The sequence below is a fragment of the Photinus pyralis genome, unplaced genomic scaffold (assembly GCF_008802855.1).
Source record: "Photinus pyralis isolate 1611_PpyrPB1 unplaced genomic scaffold, Ppyr1.3 Ppyr1.4_LG4, whole genome shotgun sequence".
Lineage (NCBI taxonomy): Eukaryota > Metazoa > Arthropoda > Insecta > Coleoptera > Lampyridae > Photinus > Photinus pyralis.
This window is the reverse complement of record NW_022170511.1, coordinates 33,833,468-33,852,040: the sequence shown is the minus strand read 5'-3', so window position 1 is coordinate 33,852,040 and position 18,573 is coordinate 33,833,468. Positions and strand designations below refer to the sequence as shown.

Sequence of the window (18,573 nt, the reverse complement as noted above, 5' to 3'; positions counted from 1 at the left end):
GCGCATATTTAGCTTTTAATTAACCTTTTTTTTTTTTAGTAATTTGCATCTTTCAATGCACAATTCCACTTTACAACTTTTAAGGCCCGGTTTTACACGGATCAGTCTTCCATATTTCATCAATGACTCCGAACTAGCCTTCATCATGGAGGCAATCAAAATGGTGGCGACAGAAGGGTGGAAGTTACTTCCCCAATACATCGTGGATTTGGAGACGGGCGAATGGCGCCATTACTCGAATTCGATGTCGAAAGACCGTAAGTGGTTGGGTTCGATACGATACGTCGATGGTAAAATGACAATGAACGAAAGGCGCATTTCCGGTCCAGGCTTATTTCCCCAAAACTACTCCGATTGCCTTCAAACTGCGCGTAACTTATTTAATCGCGCCCGTAAGACTGCAAATCGTAATCCATATCCTAATCAAGGCATCCATTTTGATATCAAAGGCGAGCAACTGCGATGGTTCATGTTACCGCAAGAGGCGCAAGAATTGTTAACTGCCAACTCGCAAAACGTCAAGCATAATCTTCCTTTCGATCCCATGCAGTACTCGGGCTCTAAACGCCAGGAGAAACAGTCGTACTCTCCAATATCGGGGTTACAAACCCGTCACTATAGCCTATCGGCAATCGACGACTCGCGAATTAACGGATCCCTCTCTCCACTTCCTTACTATGTTCCCGAACAATTTGCGCAAGCCATGGAACATCCCCCACATTTCGCCGTCGGAGAGTCCGTCAGTTCGACCATATTTCATCCTCTTTCCAATATGTACCACCGGGAGCGATGTATGAGTTTAGGTGATTCGATGTTAGCTGCCCCGTTTCCGCCCGCATCTCCACTGTTAAGTCCACAGACAAGTAGCAGCTTGGGCATACGACGGCGTAATTGTAGCTGCAGCAGCCAAACGGATGTACACTCCTTAGATTCGGATCTAAATATATCGCCCGCCCAAAGTTTGAACGTTCTAAACGCGACTAGCGTTAACGACTGCAGCTTGCTGGGTCGCGCCTCTCCCGCCCAAACTGCCGACTTACGTGCTTACGTTAGTGAAATATCCAAAGAGTTAGCTACTAGTATTAAGTACGAAATACGCGAAGTGATAAACAAGGTCGAGGACGTTTTAGAAAGTGAATTGGGGAACAAAACTTATTACGCCAACGAACGATACGGTAGCGGCAGCGAAGATGGGCGTAGCGATTCGATATCGGCGAACGAAGTTGCCGAGTACTTAGAAAAGGTCTCTAGAGAAATGGCGAACGAGGTTAAATCCGAGATTCGGGACGTAGTTAGCGCGGTCGACGTATTTATTACTCCGGAAGGTCAAGAGCGTCACACCTTTTCCAGGGCGTCGAGCGTAGGCGACAGCGATAGACAAAACTCGAGCGGCAGCCAAAAGAATCTCGAAAACTCCGATGCGGTATCTACAAAATTTAGTAACGGCAGCTACGAAGAGCCGGACAAGGTTAGAACTAAACTGCACGCATCTACCGTGACGAGTGTAAGCTCGCAGGACAGCGGCATTAACTTATCGTTCCAAGAACCAGACTCCGTCGGTCACGAAGCAGCTAAGAAATCTGCGGAACAGGAAAGTAGATTAGCTGTTCCGCAAAATATATGGCAGCCCACCATAGAGGCGATCGAAGAGTATAAGATGATTAGGGACGGAGACAAGGTTATGGTTTGTTTGTCTGGCCGAAAGGACTCGTTAAGCTTGTTGCACACCTTGTTACGATATCAGTCTTATATACAAAGCAAAGGCATCGTGTTCAACCTCGGCGCTATCACTATAGATCCCGATTCTACAGGCTGTGATCCTTGTATACTAATACCGCATTTAAAACAATTGGGAGTTAATTATGTTGTCGAGGAACATACAGACTCTGACTTGGGTAAGTATACTATCTCTTGTTTACTCGATTTTTGGGTGGTCTCTTATAAAAGACAAAGAATTTTGAACTTTGAGCTTCTGGGGATCAGCCCATTGTGACACAATTTTGGTTTAAGAAAACCAAGGGTGCCCTAAAATTATCAAAAATCTTTTTTACATATCAGTAAGGTGCTTTGGAGACGAGATACCCTCAAATGTTATTCAGTTGTTCTGAATGAAAAACTGAGCAAACGTCTAAGCCTACTTTGTTTTTTTGAGGTTTTTATTTTGATGGGAAATCCGCGCACAATCGGTTGCTTTAAAATAAAACGGAGAATTAATGAGATGAACAAAGTTTATTTAAACAAAAATCACAATTAAATAAATATATGTGTTTAATTTAACTTAAATGGCGGCAGCGGCAGAAGTCGGCGGAACGGTACGGTAACTCGAACGCCACCAAGGGATGTAACCTTGCCCCTGCTCATGGTCGGCGGTACCGGAACGTTATTGGAAGCTCCAGGACGAAAGGCATCGGTATAATAATAAAGTATTATTATTATTATTATTATTATTACTATTGCTACCTTTAAAATTTTAATTATGAGTTCAGCAGATGGCGGGGGGCCACTTCAGAAGAACTAAAACAAAATGACAATGCACAGCCTATATAGTAAGTTCCTTAGCAGGAATTAAAGCAACAAAACAAATTAATTAGCAATGTCTACGGGAAATCAAATGCAGGAAAGCGGGACCCCCCCCCCCCTCTATAATTAATGGGACAGAAAGTAGCAAAAAGCTTACCTTTGCAATTAAACCGAAATGTTACTGTGCGAAAAAAGGCAAAAGTTGTAAGTACGGTGCGGTAAACTTAATGTAAAAGCAAAAATTAAACCGTATGAATGCAAAATAAATTTACGGAAAGTATTCAAAATTAATACTGCACTTACAAATGTAACTAGCAAAATGAAAAAGGCAAATAGATCGTACGTTTCGGTTTCGGTTTCCTAACCAGTCCAGTGTATTTGGATAAGAACGTCTAAAACTTAAACTTCTTTAATTAATTTGTCGGTTTCTGTTCATCATAAAAATCGGGGACATATTCCAAAATCTCAATTAATTAAGCGCGCTTCTAATGAAACCATCCTACTCAGATGCTGTTTACTGCAACTCATTTACTCAGTTACAGTTAATTATACTCACTTAAATGTACAAGATGAAATTTCTAATTAATCTCCTATGTCTCTTGGAATTTCTCAGGTCAGGGAAAAGGTCTCTTGTCAAACTAATACCGGCATGGCCTCGCAGCTTTAATTCTCGTTTTAAATTAACATAGAAAACCAAAATCATTTAATAATTACTTGACGGGACTGCAATTCTAAAATATTAATTTGACCTCGTCCAGTGGCGGATTTAGGATTTTGTCTAGGGAGGGGCGCATACAATTTTTAAAGCGAATTTATTGTTTTAAAAATTTATTGTACGTATAAAAATAGAACATTTTTGGCATAATATATTGAACAAATACCTAATTTTTAATAAACTAAGAAAAGAACAAACCAGAAAATGTCTAATGACAAAGTCGAGCTTTCTTTTTGTATTTGCAAATCGATTTTTTCCACTTTCCACGAAATTTGTCCAATAGGTATATTCTTGCACGATTAGAGCTTTGTGTGCGGGTACACCATCTTGTTGAAACCAACAGTTTCAAACTTTTGTTTTCTTTTGTGTGTCCGTACATCGTTTTATTGGTAGTACAAAATGCTATCCAACATACTATATACTTTTTCCACGGGCCATATAAAAAAATAAAGTTGATAATGATTTCTCCGAAATTAAACGTTGTATTGATAATCTCTCAACAGTGTCTTGTAAAACTCAATAGAAGTAATGAGAAAATGTTTTTTTTTGTATCTGTTCAAATAACGGAGCAAATAACATCAGAATAAAATGGCATATTTCTTGTCTCTATTTTGACCATCTTCATATCTTCTATGGTTTCCGAAATCCCCATGATAGACATCCTTATCTGGTGGAATACAGTGCATTGCTGCACTCACACAGAAGTTGTGCTAACGACGAGTTACCCGTACTTATTTATTATTAAACGTAAATGTTCAATTAAAAAGTGGGACAACCTGAAGAGCATTAGGTATTAATATATTTAAGGTTAAATTTGATAATTTTTTTTTCACTAAAACGATTTTTTAGGTCAGTTATTAAATGATCAAGAATTGGAATATATATAACTCTTTTACAATAATCACTTGGTGACCGCCTGCCTAACTACCACTGTCTAGGAGGGGGCGCGCGCTCCCCGCTTTAAATCCGCGCCTGCCCTCGTCTTAATAATTGGAATGTCTTGGTGGGAACGGTTGCAAACGGCGAATTAATTACAGCTTTTGTGTACGGTAACAGCGGCTGAAAGACAACTCTAGAAATCAATTATCTTTACCTTTTATCTTCAACTCCTAGAACCAACACAAATACTTTCGGCACGACACTTCGTAATGAAGCGTCCCCAGATACAGGGTGGTCACGAAAGTATGTAAATTTCAAGGCGGAAAATAGGTGCTCAGTTACATCGTCCCCTGCAAAAACATTTCAAAGGCCCAGAAGCGCAAAGTTCAATTCGAAAATGTTTTGTCTTTTACAACCAACGACCAAACAAATCGAGGACACACTGTACATCAGTTGCAATTGTTAAATAGTTTAAATAATACAAATATTTCAATTATTCAATTATTTGAATGTTTGAATTCAAAAATTTGCACCGTTTTATCGGAAGTTAAGGCTCCTCTGTTGTTGATCGCGCATATGTCAAAAAATAATCAAATGTTTTTATGAATTGCTGTATTTGGTATTTAGCTATTTTGTTTTGAAATATTTAAATGGCCACCAACTGTAGTTTTTGATACTAAACTACACACTTCAGCTACAAATTCTTCCTCCAACGGAATCAGCTGTCAATACACTTTACTTCATTATTTTCAAAATGGCGGCCATTTTAATATTCAAAAATTAAATTGCTAAATAAGTATCTAAATGGCCGCCATTTTGGAAAAAAAATGTGGTCCGTGGTTATTTTTTTAATACTTTTAGCAATTCCTTTGAAATAACACAGTTATAATATTTTAAATGCAAAATTCAGCCGCCATCTTGGATTTTGCCTGATTTTCTGGGCTGGGATTATTTGGGACTTTGAATATGTTAAATTAGACACTTTGCACAATAAAATGCAAACGGAATATTAACACATTTTGTCTGTACCAGGAAAAGTCTTCTTTTTCCTCCCACTAACTTGGTACAACCACATTAAAAGTTTCAGCTACATTTTTCCATATCAGGTAATAGCTTCGAAACATCATCCAATAATTGATTGTTAGTGTTGCAATCAAATTGACTACAGAGGAGCCTTAAACAATCACTCGCCATCAATGTATTACATGTTGCGTAATTCATTTGCAGACCTTCAACCCGTACAGGAAAATTACTACAGCTTCAGTAACCCAAGTAAACGCCGTCGTTTATATTCAACCGCCAAATCATGCGGATATAACGTTTTAGCAGTAGGACAACACTTGGATGATCTTTGCGAAAGTTTCATTTTGTCGATATTCCATACTGGTAAAATTAACAGTATGAATGCTCATTATCTCGTTAGGTAAGTTGTGTTGAAAGTCTATTCGGAGTTCTAATCCAATTGATTAGGGACCACGAATTGCGTATAATCCGACCGTTCATCTACGTTCGTGAAAAGGCGATCAAACAATTTGTAATTAGTCATAGGCTGCCGGTTAATTTGGAAACTAATCAGTTCGATAGTACAACTAAACAACGACTGAGAGCGAAGCAAATGTTAGCGCAGCAGGAAATTTTGTATCCGAAACTATATGAGAATATCAAGTCGGCTATGAATACCATAATGGGATTCCATTTACAAATCAGGGACAAGGCGGAGTCGGCGCAGCCGTACGCTTCTGAAGGCGAGACAGATGAAGAGTCGATTTTAAGAGAGGCTGTTTAGAATTATTGGTGCAATTGCAAAAGCGGTGCTTATCTAGTACCGGTTGGTTTTTATTATAAAATTTATTATGTGATAATATTTTGATATTCATTCTGACTGGATCGTTTTCATTTATTCATTTTATCGTAACTTGTGATCTTTTATACAGGTCTTATACGTTAATACCATAACTAATTTTAACATTTTATTAAGTATATAATGTTTAGAATGTACAAAAGCATTTTTTTGCTTCTATTTGTAAAAATGTGATCTTATAGTTTTAGCTCGTTAATCATACCATTCAGATATTTAACAATGTTAAAATGCAGTAAATGGAATGTACTTTATTTTTACTGCCTAAACTATATTTCCAAAATAAAATATTTAAGCTCTTCTTTGATGCACGTTTACTAATACAGTAGGTAAGTGTATAACAGGGAGTAGTCGTTGCACCCGAAAATGACAGAACTCATTAAAACTTTGTTGGTTCTAATACGGCCCTAGTTATTGGCGTTCATTTGTTTTTAAAAAAAATCGTCATAACTACATTATTTTAAGGACTATCGAATAAAAACGAAACATTCTCAATGTCAGTTTTTAATTATATTGTGGGTAAAGGATTTGATTGGCTAATATTTCACAAGTAGTTAAACTAATCTGAAGTTTAAACTGACACACTGTACAAATTATGGGATATTAACCACAGCCATTGACTACCGTTTGCGGATGGGTAATCACATGAAAAGTGACAGCTAACCTCAACAAAGATGTCATCATATTTAAATTTGCATTTGTATTTAACGTTCTTTTTTATGACGGAGTTGCATTATTATTATTAATATTAGGTACTATGTTAACAACTGAAACTTCTACATTGAATGTAATTTTTCTCCTGACTAAGTAATAATGGGATCACAAAACAACATACCAAATGGCCAAGAAATCAGCTCGGATACCGTGTATTATGGTGTCCATATACCCTACGATGTGCAAGTGGAACATAATGACGAGAGCACGGTCTTTCAAGACAAAATGGAAGCGTTTAAACTAATCAAAAAATATAAACAAGCGCGGTTTAAAGCGTTTCATTTTTACCATGAAGCGGTCGAGTTTGCGGTAAACGGATCGGAAAATCATAACAAGTTGATTGTGTACGAAATCCAATCGACTAAAGATCCTCCGATTATCGGCGAGAAACCGCCGGCATTTCGGGGACCGAAATCGCAAGATTTAGTTAAGCTAAGAAAGAATATCGAGGCCGGTTTACTGGACGTCGTTAGCAGTTGTATTTGGGAAAATCCCCGTTACTTAATAAGCAGTGGTGACACGCCGTCAATTTTACAGGTAATTCTGTAAAGTGTGTCACATTCTAATTAACACTTTTTTTTAGGAAGGATCGCGTTATAACGCTTTGCATGTGGCTGCAAAGTCGAGAAATCGCGACATGTGCGAATTGATTTTGAATACTGTGTCGAACACGAATTTTATAAAGTTGCTGTACGGTGACGATAGCCATCAGGATGCTAACGAACGTGCTGTTATGTTGTTAGACTTATATTTAAATACGCCGGATAAAGGGTTGAACGAAACACCCCTGCATTTTGCTGCCAAATTTGGAGCCGTAGAAGTAGTTGAACTGTTGGTGTCTTATTCTCAGTGTGATAAAGCCCTTTTAAACAAGTATGGCAAAACTGCAAGTATGGTAAGTAAGATAATTTAGGGGTAAATCGAAATTGTGTCCATGATTATTGTGTCTAAAAAAACTTTTCATTATGATGATGCAATGTTTTAATTACTAGTAGTCGTCACCAGAGAACAGTAAATTTGATTTTTATGCCATCACTACTTAGTTACTGGCCGGTCAGGTATGAGAGCTTTAGTGGGTTTCTTCAAGTCTTTCTCAAATGTTGTGTAATCCATAAAATCTTTAAATCTTCTATAAAGGTTGTTCAAATGCTTTTTTCTCATTCCTGATATGGGTATAATCCTTTCTTATTATAGATTCAATAGAGACTTCACGTAGACTTGAACAAACTTCTAGGACTTCATACAAATTTTCAAGGGTTTGAGTGAGACCACAAGATTTCTGTAGGCTTTGAAGACTTCAGTAGAAATTTTCTGTGGGATTTCTTTCACTATGTCCTTCGATTTGAGGCTGTTATTTCTGTAAGAAAACACTATAAGGCTTTATTAGCGAAAGTTTGATTAACTGCTGTCTCTTTCTTATACAGCAGTTGGTACACCTTTCTCATTTTATACCGTGATCAAGAAGAAGTGGAAGGGCAATTTTTGTTTTGTTTCTTGAAGTTAGCCCTTTGGGCTTTGGGTTTTTTGCCTATATCATTTATCTCATTATTTATTATGTAATTGTATAGTCATTTCCTCATTTTTTTTCCCTTTATTTTGACTTGTAATATGCTCAAATAAAGACATTGTGACTATAATTAAACGTAGCGCTCATGTAAAAAAGTGCGACCATATGCAAGATGCGGTATGTAAAAAAAATTGAGTACTAGAAGGGACCTTTCTTTTTTAAGGTTTTTTCTCAGAAACGCGCGGAACTTCTGGTTATATCTAGGTTTTTGTGTGTCTTTTTTTTTAAATTCATACTTCAAGATGGCGTACGTCTAATGGCCATATATCCTGAACTGTTATTTGTATTTGTAGTTATGTTGTGTAATCATTATAATAGTATTTTTAATTCCGTTTTTTTTTTGTACTTACAGGCTACAGAACTCAAAAAACAAAACAAAATCTGATTTTTAAAAAATTAGAAAAAATTTTCAACCCATTGCCCCCCCCCCCCCTCCAAACCGACGCCTACCCTTACTGTAATTTACATATCTACCAACACCCTACAAAACAATAGACCTACCTTTTTTAGTGCATTTTTCAACTCACTCCGTCCGTCCGTCTGAGGCCGCCACTGCTACAGTTTTAAATATATTTTTGTTTTTTTGTATTCGGTAGCTGAAAAATCTTGACGATTAATTGCATGCGCAATATAAACTTTCTTATTAATATATGTTGTTGAAATTTTAACCACAGATGCTTCTAGTAAAGATAAACATATCGCATATTATAGTAAAATCAGTTGTGCGCATGTGTAAGCTGCGCAATTTATGGAGATATTTTTTGAAATTTTAACAAAAGAAGCTTCTAGTAAAGGCAAACATATCGCATGTTGTAAAAATCAGATGCATGAGCAGACTGCTCAACACCAACTTTATAGACACATCGTTGAAATTTTAGCCATAGATGCTTTTAGTAAAGAAAAACATGGTACAGATCAAAATGTGCTTTGCGCAGGTCGACTTCCTTACTGATAGAGATATTTTTTTGAAATTTTAATCACAGGTGGTTCTAGTAGGGGTAAATATATCGTGTATTGCAAAAATCATATTTTTGTGTATGGAGATGTTTTCGTGAAATTTTAACCATAGATGCTGGTAGTAAAGAAAAACATGCATGGAAAAGGCGGTAAGGTTATTCGCCTTAGCGCGAAAACCTTTTTACTTGTTTTTACTAACAACTCGTTTCCAACAGTCCTGCACGAGGTTCTGTATCATGTGAGTGGTGTTGTAGTGAAATGCGCAGATCCGCAGATGCTCTTTTCAACGATACCAAATTTGTTACAATCGGTCAAACGGTTAAGAAGATAAAGCAGGTTATTGAACGCTCCACGCCATCTTTGTTTTTGAAATAACTGAGTTTTTGTTTTTACGAAAATGATAGATAAACTGGTTCTCTTTAAAAATGTCAAAAAAGTATGTTTAGTTTATTATGCGAAATTTAAAGAATATGCGATTTTAAAATTTAAGATGGCAGTTACGCCCTCTGGTGATCATTTTTAGAACTTAGAAATATTTTCCAGCGATTGTTCATAATCGATTTACCAAATAATTTTCTTTACCCCTAAGTCATACGACGAACGGTTCCCGAGATATGGCCTAGGAACAGTCTTATTGGATCACCCGGTATGATTATCACTTGGCATTATTTAACACGTCATTTTTTAGATTAGTTTGTTATGCGAAGATATTTAGTTACCTGTAGATTTTGAATGTTACCCGAGACCTACTCCGAGACCGATATCTACAATTTTGATTTGCGTTACTTGTATCGTTGTGAAGAATTCGTTCGTGTTAGTTTATTGACATTTTGAATTAATTAGATTATTGTTGTTGTATAGAAATTTAGTTTGTGTGCATCTTAAAAACGTTTTCTTGAAGTCGCGTTTACGCTTTTATCACCGATTTGTATGGAGGATTCGTTGTCGGAACAAAATTTTGCTTTTGTTTAGTTGACGTAAATTGAATTATTGATTCTTATTATTGAGATTATTGACTCTTACGGTTTTAGTATACGAGTGCCTAAGTGTCAAACGTTAGACATTGCTATCGCAATATTTATATCCCTCTTGTATTTTTGTTTGCGTTTTTTTCTGTTACAGATAACGCAGAAAAGTGCGCTTCTGAGCTCAAAATGCCATTACGACCAGAGTTTCAAAGTAATATTTAAATTTTTTGACAACATTTGTTTGAAACTTCGTTGTTTTCTGCTGAAGCATTGAATAAGCACCTTAAAGAAGTATAACTACATAGGAAAACCTGAAATTGGTGTAAGGTGTGTTGCATACACTGCAAAGTGGTTAATTACCACAAATATTGAAGGATAATTGGCCTCGGGCGGTAAGTAATGACTATTTTAAACAGGGAAACCAGTTATACTTAGGGGCCCTTTGTTTTCCTTGTTTATCAGAGTTGAACAGTGTTGTCATATTTTACTTTGTTTTATCGAAAAGTGGCTTTATTTTATTTTATGTTTTTGCACCGAGTATTTCGGTACCTAGTCCGTTTTATTGAAGCGAATGTAATTAGAAATTTGCCTCAATTTTTTTTATTATCTACGTAGTTTTTGCATAATACATAATAACATTGAAATTGAATTATTTATTATTGATGTTAGTGATCTTCCTTTTCTACGTCACGTTTGACTTAAGATCCTGCTAGGAGCAAAAGAAAATATTTTAGGAACATTAAAGAGAAGCAAGAAGACAAATTTCGAAAAAATCTCTTATTAACATCCAACACGTTGATTTATCATTTCAAAAACTGTGTATATCTTTAAACTGTTTTTCCAGTTTTTGGAAGTTTTTCTATAGGAATAACATTTTTTATTTTCGTTTATTAAAATATAAGTCTTCCCAAAAATTTTGCTACCCCGCGCTCCTCTGTACTAAAGTCACTAGATATAGAAAGTACCGCAAACCATTGGGCTCGTGTGTTAGAGAGAGAACGCATGATTTTTGCCCAAAAATGGCGGAAGTTACCAGATTCTAGTAACTTTAATGTTAGGGATTGTTCCACCTGTTTGGAGATATCTGTATATATTTTTATAAAACATGACAGTACTATGAAGTTAGGTTATAAAAAATGACAGCTATTCAGATTTTATTTGTCAATTTTTTTAAGTTGGCAGCAAATTTGCCCAAAAATGGCGGATGATTGCGGTACTTTCTATATCTAGTGACTTTACTCTGTACGATGGAAAAAATAATATATGTTTCATCCCCTTGAAAAAGAGGTGGTTTTTTTTCAGAAATCGTGAGATCTCGGAAACTTTTAATTTTATAAGTTTAATGTAAATTTAAATCTTACAAACACAAATTGAAAATCGATTACTAACGCGTTACTTTACCGGCCCAAAATTGTCTCCTTTTTTATCATAAAACAAGCTATGTTTTCTCCAAATTTCAAATCCCTACGACTTTTTTTCGCAAAAATAAGAATAAAAAACGAAAAAGCAGCTTTTCCGGTTTTTTAAGGAAAATTGGAGGTTATGTGAAAATAGTGCAGATACAAAAGTCGTTCATTCTTTTATTCTCTATAACTTTTATATTGAACATTTCAGCCTAAAATTAGTAGTTTTGCCACAAACTGCAAAACACCACTTTCAACCCCCGGGATTTCATCCGGGGAAAAGTTCAGCTGTTTTAATTATTTTTCCCTAATTTCTAATCATTTCACTTCCATGAAAAACCTAGTTTGAACCGGTAACTAATTTTTTTGTCAAAAAATGTTATATATACATTGAATATAAGGTGCTTATTCAATGGTACCACCCTACCTAATTAGTAATTACTTATAATGAAAGTACGCATTCTAACATTAAATCTGAAATTAATTATGAGATCTTAATGTGCCTAAAATTATCAGATCCTTATATGGAGCTAGGTAAAGTTTGATTGTTTATTATGTAAAGATAATGGTCCTTAGAACAGTTCTTTTGTTTTCTTATTAAATTAAACTACATTTTTTACTTTATTTTTTGTTCCTTATGATCTTACATTTCAGTTTTCAGATTGATCCTCCATTACATATTATTGTTATTGGCATTGAATAAAAGCTTATTCAATATTTTAATTTAGTTTATTCAAACTCAAAGCGCTTGCCAAAAATCTGGCAACGTTGGAATTTTAAAGAAGTAAAGAAATCTGCAAAGTCGGTAACTAGCTTTAAATTTGTGATTCACTTTCCCCGACAACAGAGGGACGACAGAATCCTGGGCAGATTTTCCTATTTCGTCAGTTAACACGGGCGTTATACTTCTTTAAGGTGCTTATTCAATTGCTGAAGCCTATTTTGATTTTAATAATTTGACATTATGAACTCCATATTATCTTGCTTATTAAAGAGACCCGTTGAAAAAAGGTTTCATGTCTTTTATTTAAATTTTGACCACAGTTTAAAGCATCTCTGGATATTGCAATATGAGAGATATTTCTAATCTCTTTGTATATAAGATACCCTTACAAGGGAGAGTTCTATTGTTTCACGCTCAGTTGTGTCCGGGGTGAGATACATACCTCAACCTCCAGCTGAAATGGCTCTTACAAGCTAGCCATTGCATTTGATATTTTGGTGGAATTTTAATTTTTTTTCAATTTCTCATGTCACGATAATGATAGATGTTAATTATAGATAATATGTGATCGTTGTGACTCGTCGTTAGTCCATCTTAAAAATAAGATAGCGCTGCTGTTAGATGAAAACTTTTACGTTCCTGTTTTACGATCCGAAGATAACTGTATTCCACCTGTGATAGGAGAGCCGTTTTCTCCGTCGAGTCCTCCGGTTTGTATCACGCTTCACCGTTCTTCGCTCTTATACTTTCGCTTTACAGAATTTAGCCAAAGATATTTTCAGTCCGAGAGTCGAAATTCGCGCCTACGCCGGTCCGATGGACAGAGAGAGCGCCGCAAGATTCCGCAGGGCGTGGAAAACGCCGCCTCGTTCTTTAAAGGCCGCCAACGTCGCGCTCAATCTGAAATTTGACGACTTGGAGAAGGGAGTCGAGCGATTGGGCAAAAATTTATCAATGCAATTCGACGTCAGCTGGAAGGAGTACTGGGCATTTCTAGACGAGTTTGTCGACTTATCGACGAGCGAAGGTTTACAGATCTTCGAAAACTATCTGTCTGAACGATACAAAGCCGAAATGGTAGGAAACGATACGGATAGTGAGCGGTCTACTAAAGAAATAGATCACGATAATACCACAAGTCCAATGTCAGAACTATGTAAGAATTTTGCGGCATGCAGCTTGTCCGATCGTCTAATTAAATGCAAACCGTTAAAAACCAGTTGTTCTGCCGTTCGAAGTGATTTACTGTCCGATGCTCAATTGTTTAAGTCTGATCTTAATCCGCTTTTGTATGTGGAAAAATCGTGTCAGGTGTTCGCGCATCGTATCACTAATGACATTTTACATATGCTAGAAGAAAATGACACATCGGTCGTATTGCAAACGCAAGTGAAGCAATTAGAGTTACTAATTAATAGTTTTATGGACGATTCACGCTTTGCGAACGTAAATTTCCATTTAGTGCATGACCGCTTAGGTAAGCTGATCGGTGGGAAACTAAAAGACTTAATCGGATTACCTTTCGAATTTGATCACGTGAAAAAGACTTTAGAATATTGGTTAGAGTTGTATAACAAACAAATCGATAACTTTTCTTCGGACGATGAGAGCGGTAGCATTCAGCAGACTCGTTCGTTTGCCAAAAAAGCGCCATCTCACAATCACCAGGTGCACTGCTTATTGGATCGTATTGTAAATTCGTTCGTAACATCGGACACGGAGAATGTTGGGAGCTCGGACAATGAGGACGATTACATTCAGATGTGGAATGATGCGAAAGCTTGCTTTTGTACTTGGAATGCTCACCCGTTAAAAAAAAGTAATAGTTTTAAATACACGTCGCGTAACTTGTTTGAACGTGAAACATCGCAGTGTGAGGGTAAATCGCTTTTTTGTTACTTCTGGCATAGTGTAAATAATGAGGTAGTGAGACAAACTTTGATATCCGAGTCTGAAAGAGGGAGTTGCGAGCGTATGCAGCTTGGCTATGTTGAATTAAGACAAACGTTAAGTAGGCAGAAATGGTTCTCATAGGTTGATTCCTTCAGGAATATCAAAGTTACTTTAAGCAAGATCAATATGCAAATTCCTAAAAGTTAATAAAAAGCATAAACAAAGGTGGTCCCAAGATATAACCTTGGGAGACATCTCTCCCAGTATGCAGCAAATTGGAGACTGTCGAATTCATCTTAATAGGTTCAAAATCTTTCTGAGGGGAGCATTTTGAAACATTTTCGGGTAGGTGCAACTTCCTTCTCTCTAGAAACCTGTACCTTGAAGTATTATACTCCTCTTAATATCACAATATATCAGCACCCCTGGCAAAGGTATTAAGAAATCATTCTTAGTGACTAGTCTTCAGTCTTTTAGCTGGAGGGTACCTCTAGTTAAAATCTTGGCTCGTTTGTAACCAGTGATCTTCGAATATGCCTTATGTCATTTGTTTAAAATGGTTTTCATTTATTTTCCCACTGTTACATGTGCGATTCCACATGCTAGTTGAGGTCGTACGAAAGGCCGGCCTTCTTTAGCTAGTCAATCGTCCATTTCGTTATCCTTAAAAGCCCTGATAGAAAATAAGACATTTCAAAAATTAGATTGGCCCAGTAGCCATAGGCTTGATAAATTCTGCTTTTTATAGGACTTAAAGAAACTGTTGCAAAAATTATGTATAATATATTAACAACAAATTGATCGCAGATACACTTTGACCTTGAGATCTGTGCATGCGCCAAGTCCAAGCAGGATTGTTGTCTAAACTCAATGTTAATGAAGGTCATCGTGGTTGTAGGGATTTTGTTGCTAGTGGTGGAGAGCGTTCTCGCCAGTAATACGCATCATGTCCATTAATGTGGTCGCCCCCAGAGTCTGACGCGTTGTCGCTGCCGCCCCAGACCCCCCGATCGGCGAGGAGTAACGATGACTCTCTTCATGTAGAATGATCTTCGGTGACATTACTTCAGGCAAGAACCCTAGTTAGCTTTGACAACAACCATGATGACCCTTAGTAGGTTTTTAGTTTAGACAACCATGATAACCTTCAATGACTTGGAGCACTGAGGTCAAAGTGCGCCGGAACCGACCTTACTTACCTACTCTTGCAGTACATTTTTGTAATTAGGGCGCATAAATTGCTGTTAATTTACGAGAAAGTCCACAACTCCGTGGAGTTGCCCAGGTTTTTTTTACAAGGGCGCAGAATATTTTAGCATTTTTTTTTTGTTTTAAACATTGAAATCGTAATCTTTGAGCACAAAATAGCACTAGCGTCATATGTGGTTTCATCTAATTAAAAGTGTATGGGCGGGGCTAACTTCACAGAATACTTTTTAAATGGAGGCAAAGTTGCCGCTTTTTGTAACTAAAAAAACCTCATTTGAAATTTTTGAAAAATCTTTGAAAATAACATCCGAAAAACTCAAATTTCGTTTACATTTTCTGTAGCTTTAACGGTCTGAAATGGACGGTTCCCGTTAGCACCTGCTATAGGCCCTTTCTTTCAGAGAATCTGAATCTGTTATCAGAATTTCGATACTATGTTAGGTGTAGAAGCTGCAGGTTCTTTATTTTTTTGACGCCATATTGGATTTTTACAGAATGAGATAGAGAACAAAAAAAAAAAGAAAAAAAGAAAGCGTTATTATTATTTTGCTCTTTTTATCCTCTTTCTCATTCCGTAAAAATCCAATATGGCGTCCATAAGAGCCTGTAGTTTCTACATCTAGTGTGTTATGCAAATTCTGAAAACAGATTCTCCAAAAAAAGGGCCTATAGAAGGTGTCATTAGGAATCGTTCATATCCAATCGTTTAAGCTAGGGAAAATGAAAGCGAAATTTGACATTTTCAGTGTTCCCGTGGTATCTCAGTTATTTTCAAAGATTGTTTTAAACATTTGAAAAGCGTCCCTTAGCATCATAGTTGTCCCGCTGTATTTTATTAGGTTGGTAACACAAAAACAACTAGATTTATCTCTAGAATTGTGCGGTTCATGCAAAAAAATATCCCTATATAAATTACAGATAACAAGGCTATAAAGAGAGTTCGTACTTTTTCGATCAGACTTCTCAATCAAAAGTTATAGACTAGAAACCAATTTCGAAAAAAAATTCAAAGGACTGTAACTATTGAACTAGTAGCCCAATCTTGGAACTGTTTGAAATTATTGATTCTACAGACCACATTCTATAAGAAAAATTTTTTTTTCCGGATCGATCTGAGACAAATTTTTTTCCGGGGTTCAAAAAAAGGCAGTGTATAACCTTCCTTTTTTACCAAAAATCGACTGCACCAAAATTTCTCGGGAAAACACTTTTTCTTATTAATTTTGGTGTGTAGAATCCAAAACAATTCGTACTTTTTCTATCACACTTCTCAATCGAAAATTATAGACTAGAAACCAATTTCGAAAGAAAATTCAAAGGGCTGTAACTTTTGAACTAGTAGCCCAATCTTGGAGGCAATAGCAATTTTCTTACATTTTTAAACGAGTACTACAGTCAAAATACATTGTATTTTTGTACTGTTTCACGGTCCACTCTATATAGGTAGATACTTCAGTTTTCAGGATTTTCATCAAAATCTTTAGAATTTATAGAATCTGCACAGTATTTGAAGCTTTTGAAACTCAATAACTCTTAGGGTATTTGTACTTTTAGACCCTTAAACCGATATTGTCACCGCGTGACGTCTATAAATCATGTTTCCCCGAAAGTTTGTCTCACTATCCTATTTGTTACACTATGTTTCTGGTTATTATTGCGCTGACTGAAATAATGGCAGAACCAACTGGCGCCGCACTAACGTCTAACGTGTCGCACGCAATTTTAACCATTTGTTTGCTTACGACCGACGCTTATTCAATTTTATCGTCGAAATTGTTTTAGCTGTAGAAGATTTTATGGAACTAGACGACGAGGAGAACGAAATCTACCACACGCCGCCCAGCAGTCCCGAGATTACTAATTTGAGTGACGATGACACGTTCGAAGATTGCCCTCTGCCGGATCACGATATTTTTATAGAAGGGTATGTACTTGTCATCTGCATATACAGTGATATTCATGTAGCCTATGTATACTTTCAAATGATAAAAAGTCTTCTGAAGGGCGCCTAATTTTATGCAAACAAAATGACTTCTTGAAACAAACAAAGCTCTGGCTGTCATATTAATTAATTTCACAAAAAATAAATCTCTTAGCTCCTTTAACTGTTACCGGCATTATACCAATTGGAAATATCAACAGTCAAACAATATTCAAATTAATTAATATGACAGGCAGATCTTCATTTGTTGTAGTTAGTTATTTTGGTTGCATAAAGTTAGGCGTCCTTTAGAAACTTTTTATCATTTAAAAGTAGACATAGGAAATCCCTATGTCTACTTCTACACCACTGTATGCCAATGGAACTGATTGTTGCAGAAATGTGCCCACGAAAACCGATCATGTGGCATATAACGCCGTGAAATTTGCCGTTGCTATATTAAACCCTCAGGATTATCCGTTTGTGTACAAATGGTTTCATACGGTGGGCTTCTGTTCGAGTTACGATCGAAAGAAGTAAGTGTCTTTGAACGTAGAGCGATTCTCGATGATTTTTTTTTAGTTGGCCGAGTCCAAAAGTCGGAAAGTATACGGTTGAAACTCCGGGGCGCGCACCGCCCGCTCAAACTAGCACTCCGATTTCGAAATCTTGGATGCGAGTAACGGGCACCAATTCACCTCGTAGCACCTTAAAGCGTTACTCGAGAGGAAGTTTAAGTTTCAATTAATGTTCCACTTTGCATTTACGTTTAGAAAGGACGATGTTCCCTTTTTTCACAGTGATGATTCAGTATGTGTCTTCCGCGAACGTGATTTCGGTTTTCAAGGCTGTTTGTTAAGGAAATTTTTCTATTACTCTTTAAATCTCTAAGTGTAGTGTGTGAATTGTTATATTTTTATATTTAAGTTAATTAATGTTGGGGTTAGAATACTGCATTATAACACAGATTTAAACAGAATTAAAATGTTATTGAAACTAATCTTTTTAGTAAATATATGACGACGTTTACACCTGTTCGGGTGTTCCAAGTTAACCGAGGTTGGATGAGTAAGAAATGTGGTTGTTAATTTGGATTGAACACAAATTCGATCGTATTATTTGAATTTGAAGTCAATGTCGATTGGTATTAGAATTATTAGATGCTTACTTTTGTTTAAATAATCACCTTTTGTATCTTGATTGATTTGTTGTTCAGTTAGATTACCTTAAGAATTATTAGGGACA

At 36.4% G+C, this 18,573-nt stretch overlaps 2 protein-coding genes across 4 annotated transcripts in view; both read left to right on the top strand.

The window, feature by feature from the left end:
* The window catches only part of LOC116168248, a 31,220-nt gene extending 24,947 nt beyond the window's left edge, over positions 1-6,273 (top strand). For both annotated transcript variants that reach the window (XM_031483955.1, XM_031483956.1), the window contains 3 exons: positions 40-1,895; positions 5,342-5,537; positions 5,585-6,273. In XM_031483955.1, coding sequence (XP_031339815.1) covers positions 40-1,895; positions 5,342-5,537; positions 5,585-5,900 — 2,368 coding nt within the window. In that variant the 3' untranslated portion in view covers positions 5,901-6,273. The remainder of the gene's footprint in view (positions 1-39; positions 1,896-5,341; positions 5,538-5,584) is intronic.
* A 349-nt stretch (positions 6,274-6,622) lies between these two features.
* Positions 6,623-18,328, top strand: LOC116168249 (ankyrin repeat and LEM domain-containing protein 2). 2 transcript variants are annotated; one of them, XM_031483958.1, is made up of 7 exons: positions 6,623-7,223; positions 7,270-7,581; positions 12,863-13,015; positions 13,065-13,461; positions 17,190-17,331; positions 17,727-17,864; positions 17,911-18,328. In XM_031483958.1, the coding sequence occupies exons 1-7, from the start codon at positions 6,786-6,788 to the stop codon at positions 18,074-18,076; spliced, it is 1,746 nt and encodes a 581-aa protein (XP_031339818.1). In that variant the 5' UTR covers positions 6,623-6,785; the 3' UTR covers positions 18,077-18,328. The 2 variants fall into 2 exon arrangements, with proteins under 2 accessions (XP_031339818.1, XP_031339817.1); XM_031483957.1 differs by having other exon boundaries at positions 13,065-14,184.
* Positions 18,329-18,573: the final 245 nt, after the last annotated feature.